Raw genomic sequence first — 6,356 nt, forward strand, 5'->3', positions numbered from 1 at the left:
GGGGGCACTCCCTGCGAGGCTGGGGGGCAACGGGGGGTCAGAATCCCGAAAACGGGACACAGAGAGCCCCAAAAACGGCACCCAGAGAGCCCCGCTCGGCACGGAACAGCCGCGGCCGGGGGGCGCGGGGACCCCCCGGGGGCACTCCCTGCGAGGCTGGGGGGACAGAGGGGTCAGCACCCCGAAAACGGGACATGGAACCCCAAAAACGGCACCCAGAGAGCCCCAAAAACGGCACCCAGAGAGCCCCGCTCGGCACGGAACAGCCGCGGGCGGGGGGCGCGGGGACCCCCCGGGGGCACTCCCTGCGAGGCTGGGGGGGAACGGGGGTCAGCACCCCGAAAACAGCACCCTGACATCCCAAAAACGGCACCCAGAGAGCCCCGCTCCACCCGGAACAGCCGCGGGCGGGGGGCGCGGGGACCCCCCGGGGGCACTCCCTGCGAGGCTCGGGGGGAACGGGGGTCAGCACCCCGAAAACAGCACCCTGACATCCCAAAAACGGGACATGAAACCCCAAAAACGGCACCCAGAGAGCCCCGCTCCACCCGGAACAGCCGCGGGCGGGGGGCGCGGGGACCCCCCGGGGGCACTCCCTGCGAGGCTCGGGGGGAACGGGGGTCAGCACCCCGAAAACAGCACCCTGACATCCCAAAAACGGGACATGAAACCCCAAAAACGGCACCCAGAGAGCCCCGCTCCACCCGGAACAGCCGCGGGCGGGGGGCGCGGGGACCCCCCGGGGGCACTCCCTGCGAGGCTGGGGGGGAACGGGGGGTCAGCACCCCAAAAACGGCACCCTGACATCCCAAAAACGGGACATGAAACCCCAAAAACGGCACCCAGAGAGCCCCGCTCCACCCGGAACAGCCGCGGGCGGGGGGCGCGGGGACCCCCCGGGGGCACTCCCTGCGAGGCTGGGGGGGACAGAGGGGGCAGCACCCCAAAAACAGCACCCAGAGAGCCCCAAAAACGGCACCCAGAGAGCCCCGCTCGGCACGGAACAGCCGCGGGCGGGGGGCGCGGGGACCCCCCGGGGGCACTCCCTGCGAGGCTGGGGGGGACAGAGGGTCAGCACCCCAAAAACAGCACCCACATAGCCCAAAAATGGGACACGGAACCCCAAAAATGGGACATGGAACCCCAAAAACGGGACACGGAACCCAGAAACGGCACCCACAGAGCCCAAAAATGGGACATGGAACCCCAAAAACGGGCCACGGAACCCAGAAACGGCACCCACAGAGCCCAAAAATGGGACATGGAACCCCAAAAACGATGCCCAAGCAGCACCAACAGCCGTGGCCAGGGGGTGCCAGGACCCCTGGGAACCACACCCTGTGAGGCTGGGGGGGAATGGGGGGTCAGCACCCCAAAAACGGGACATGGAACCCCAAAACCGACACCCAAGCAGCCCCAACAGCCGTGGCCAGGGGGTGCCAGGCCCCCTGGGAACCACCCCCTGTGAGGCTGGGGGGGAATGGGGGGCCAGCACCCCAAAAACGGGACATGGAACCCCAAAACCGACACCCAAGCAGCCCCAACAGCCGTGGCCAGGGGGTGCCAGGCCCCCTGGGAACCACCCCCTGTGAGGCTGGGGGGGAATGGGGGGCCAGCACCCCAAAAACGGGACATGGAACCCCAAAACCGACACCCAAGCAGCACCAACAGCTGCGGCCAGGGGGTGCTGGGACCCCTCAAGGGGACACCGTGTGAGGCTGGGGGAGACAGAGGGGTCAGGACCCCCAAACGGGACACAGAGACCCCAAAAACGGCACCCAAATGGTACCACCAGCTCCCAAATGTCCCCAAATGTCCCCAGAGTGCCCCTGGCCCCCCTCCCTTAGCCCCCCACTCACACGTGTCCTGCTTGGGGACAGGTTTGGGCTGTCCTGAAAGTCCTTTCAAAACCTCCCAAATGTCCCCAAAGTCCCTCGGAAGCCTCCCAAATGTCCCCAAAGTCCCTTGGAAGCCTCCCAAATGTCCCCAAAGTCCCTCGGAAGCCTCCCAAATGTCCCCAGCTGTCCCCAGAGCGGCCCTGAGCCCCCCACTCACGCGTCTCCTGGTCGGGGGGCTCGATGTTGTAGCCGTAGCCCAGCAGGGTCCGCACGGCCTGGCACAGGCTCTCGCGGTTGGTGGCCTTTGTCCCCTCGTCCAGCAGGTTGTAGGGGACCAGCCGCGGGTTCCGCTTGTTCTTGATGTCCTGGGGACACGGGGACAGCGGGCTTGGGGCGTGGGGACATGGGGACAGCGGGCTTGGGACGTGGGGACACAGCCGTGGGGACATGGGGACAGCGGGCTCGGGGTGTGGGGACACGGGGATGGCGGGCTCGGGGCGTGGGGACACGGGGACACAGGCATGGGGACACGGGGACACAGGCATGGGGACAAGGGGACACAGCCATGGGGACACAGCCATGGGGACATGGGAACAGCGGGCTTAGGGATGGGGGACTTGGGGACACAGCAATGGGCCTGTCTCGGGGCCGTGGGGACATGGGGACACCTGGCTTGTGGTCATGGGGACATGGGGACACCTGGCTCAGGGTATGGGGACACCCCCACAGGTGTGGGGACATGGGGACACCTGCCTCGGGGCCGTGGGGACATGGGGACACTTGGCTTGTGGTCATGGGGACATGGGGACACCCCCAGAGGTGTGGGGATGTGGTGACACCTGGCTTGTGGTCATGGGGACATGGGGACACCCCCAGAGGTGTGGGGACATGGGGACACCTGCCTCGGGGCCATGGGGACATGGGGACAGCCCCCCAGGCGTAGGGACAGAGGGACACCGGGCTCAGGGACACGGGGACACGGCCGTGGGGACGCAGGGCCGTGACACCACAGGGACACAGAGGGGTTTTTGGGGGTGTCAGGGGTGGGCGGGGGTCCCTCGGTGAGGTCCCCAGAGGGTCCCCAGAGGGTCCCCAGGGTCCCCACCTGGGTGGTGCTGTAGGTCCAGCCCTGCTGCACCCTGTCCCGGGCCCAGACGTTGTGGCCGTTCTCGGCCAGGCGATCGACCAGCGTCAGCTGCGCCGGCGTCAGCCGCACGTGCGACAGGTCCAGCGGCGCCGGCTTGTACCCGTTGGACATGGTGTACCTGGGGGGGGGGCACACACACCTGTGGGACCCCCACGGGGCACCCCGGGACCCCCTGAACTACCCCCACCCATGGGGACACCAAACTTCCTCAGTGGTCTCCAAACTGGGAGATCCCAACGCAACTGGGAGATCCCAACCCAATGGGGAGATCCCAACCCAACCCAACCTTGACCTGTTGGACATGGTGGGAATGGGGAGGGGGCACACACCTGTGGGACCACCCCGGGACCCCCAGAACTACCCCCACCCATGGGGACACCAAACTTCCTCAGTGGTCTCCAAACTGGGAGATCCCAACACAACTGGGAGATCCCAACCCAACCCAACCTTGACCTGTTGGACATGGTGTACCTGGGGAGGGGGCACACACACCTGTGGGACCACCCCGGGACCCCCAGAACTACCCCCACCCATAGGGACACCAAACTTCCTCAGTGGTCTCCAAACTGGGACATCCCAACGCAACTGGGAGATCCCAACACAACTGGGAGATCCCAACTCAACCATGACCCGTTGGACATGGTGTACCTGGGGAGGGGCACACACCTGTGGGACCCCCACAGGGCACCCCAGGACCCCCAGAACTACCCCCAAATGTGGGGAGCTCAAAGCTCCTCAGTGGTCTCCAAACTGGGACATCCCAACGCAACTGGGAGATCCCAACTCAATGGGGACATCCCAACTCAACCATGACCCGTTGGACATGGTGTACCTGGGGAGGGGGGCACACACCTGTGGGACCACCCCGGGGCACCCCAGGACCCCCAGAACTACTGCCAAATGTGGGGAGCTCAAAGCTCCTCAATGGTCTCCAAACTGGGACATCCCAAACCAACTGGGAGATCCCAACCCAACTGGGAGATCCCAACCCAACGGGGACATTCCAACCCAACCTTGACCTGTTGGACATGGTGGGAATGGGGAGGGGGGACACACCTGTGGGACCACCCCGGGACCCCCAGAACTACCCCCAAATGTGGGGACCCCAAACCTCCTTAGTGGTCTCCAAACTGGGACATCCGAAACCAACTGGGAGATCCCAACCCAACTGGGAGATCCCAACTCAACGGGGACATCCCAACCCAACATTGACCTGTTGGACATGGTGTAGCTGGGGAGGGGGCACACACCTGTGCGACCACCCCGGGACCCCCAGAACTACCCCCACCCATAGGGACACCAAACTTCCTCAGTGGTCTCCAAACTGGGACATCCCAACGCAACTGGGAGATCCCAACACAACTGGGAGATCCCAACCCAACCCAACCTTGACCTGTTGGACATGGTGTACCTGGGGAGGGGGCACACACCTGTGGGACCACCCCGGGACCCCCAGAACCACCCCCAAATGTGGGGAGCTCAAAGTTCCTCAGTGGTCTCCAAACTGGGACATCCCAACGCAACTGGGAGATCCCAACTCAATGGGGACATCCCAACTCAACCATGACCCGTTGGACATGGTGTACCTGGGGAGGGGGGCACACACCTGTGGGACCACCCCGGGGCACCCCAGGACCCCCAGAACTACTGCCAAATGTGGGGAGCTCAAAGCTCCTCAATGGTCTCCAAACTGGGACATCCCAAACCAACTGGGAGATCCCAACCCAACTGGGAGATCCCAACCCAACGGGGACATTCCAACCCAACCTTGACCTGTTGGACATGGTGGGAATGGGGAGGGGGGACACACCTGTGGGACCACCCCGGGACCCCCAGAACTACCCCCAAATGTGGGGACCCCAAACCTCCTTAGTGGTCTCCAAACTGGGACATCCGAAACCAACTGGGAGATCCCAACCCAACTGGGAGATCCCAACTCAACGGGGACATCCCAACCCAACATTGACCTGTTGGACATGGTGTAGCTGGGGAGGGGGCACACACCTGTGCGACCACCCCGGGACCCCCAGAACTACCCCCACCCATAGGGACACCAAACTTCCTCAGTGGTCTCCAAACTGGGAGATCCCAACACAACTGGGAGATCCCAACTCAACCATGACCCGTTGGACATGGTGTACCTGGGGAGGGGCACACACCTGTGGGACCCCCACAGGGCACCCCAGGACCCCCAGAACTACCCCCAAATGTGGGGAGCTCAAAGCTCCTCAGTGGTCTCCAAACTGGGACATCCCAACCCAACTGGGATGTCCCAACCCAACTGGGAGATCCCAACCCAACTGGGAGATCCCAACGGAACTGGGAGATCCCAACCCAACTGGGAGATCCCAACCCAACTGGGAGATCCCAACCCAACTGGGAGATCCCAACCCAACTGGGAGATCCCAACCCAACTTCCTCAGTGGTCTCCAAACTGGGACATCCCAACACAACGGGGAGATCCCAACCCAACGGGGACATCCCAACCCAACCTTCACCTGTCGGACATGGTGTACCTGGGGAGGGGGACACACCTGTGGGACCACCCCGGGACCCCCAGAACTCCCCCCAAATGTGGGGAGCTCAAAGCTCCTCAGTGGTCTCCAAACTGGGACATCCCAACCCAACTGGGAGATCCCAACCCAACCTTGACCTGTTGGACATGGTGGGAATTGGGGGGGGACACACCTGAGTGACCCCCCCAACCCATGGGGACCCCCCCCAGAAGCTCCTCCAGGACCCCAAAACTGCGACTTTCCAAACTGGGATGACCCCAAACTGGGACACCCCCAAACTGGGACACCCCCAAACTGGGACTTCCTTTGAAGGACCCCAAACTGGGACCTCAAACTGGGATCCCCTAGAGAGAGTCCCCCCCAAACTGGGACCCCCCCCCAGCCCCCCCAAACCCACGTTTTGGGCAGTTTGATCTTCTTCAGGTTCTCCTCAGCCTTCTCGTCCGCCATCCCCACGTGGCAGCCCAGGGCCAGCAGCGTCCTGGGGACACCCCAAAAATCAGCACCCCCAAATCTCTGACCCCTCCTCAAAGCCCCCCTCCCCACAAATCCAGCACCCCCAACTCAAAAAATCAGCACCCCCAAATCTTTGACTCCTCCTCAACGCCCCCCTCCCCACAAATCCAGCACCCCCAACTCAAAAAATCAGCACCCCCAAATCTTTGACTCCTCCTCAACGCCCCCCTCCCCACAAATCCAGCACCCCCGACTCCAGGGGGCTCAGGATGAGGGGGGAGCCCAAAACCGAGCCTGTTTTGGGGACACGCCCCAAAGTGGGGGAACCCCCAAGTCCCCCCAGTCTGAGGTGAGGGGTGACCCCAAAACCCCCCAAGTCCCCCCCAATCTGAGGTGAGG

The 6,356-nt window shown here is 63.9% G+C and overlaps 1 protein-coding gene across 1 annotated transcript; it reads right to left on the reverse strand.

Annotated features, from left to right (window-relative positions):
- Window positions 1-81: 81 nt before the first annotated feature.
- Window positions 82-5,996, reverse strand: LOC121347523 (ryanodine receptor 1-like; the record flags this gene model as incomplete). Its single annotated transcript, XM_041426225.1, has 4 exons — window positions 5,899-5,996; window positions 2,944-3,103; window positions 2,056-2,203; window positions 82-156 (listed from the first exon to the last, which is right to left on the reverse strand). Coding segments are annotated over exons 1-4 (436 nt in total), but the record flags the coding sequence as incomplete, so codon positions are not given.
- Window positions 5,997-6,356: the final 360 nt, after the last annotated feature.

This window comes from Onychostruthus taczanowskii, unplaced genomic scaffold (assembly GCF_017590055.1).
Source record: "Onychostruthus taczanowskii isolate IOZ18803 unplaced genomic scaffold, ASM1759005v1 scaffold906, whole genome shotgun sequence".
Lineage (NCBI taxonomy): Eukaryota > Metazoa > Chordata > Aves > Passeriformes > Passeridae > Onychostruthus > Onychostruthus taczanowskii.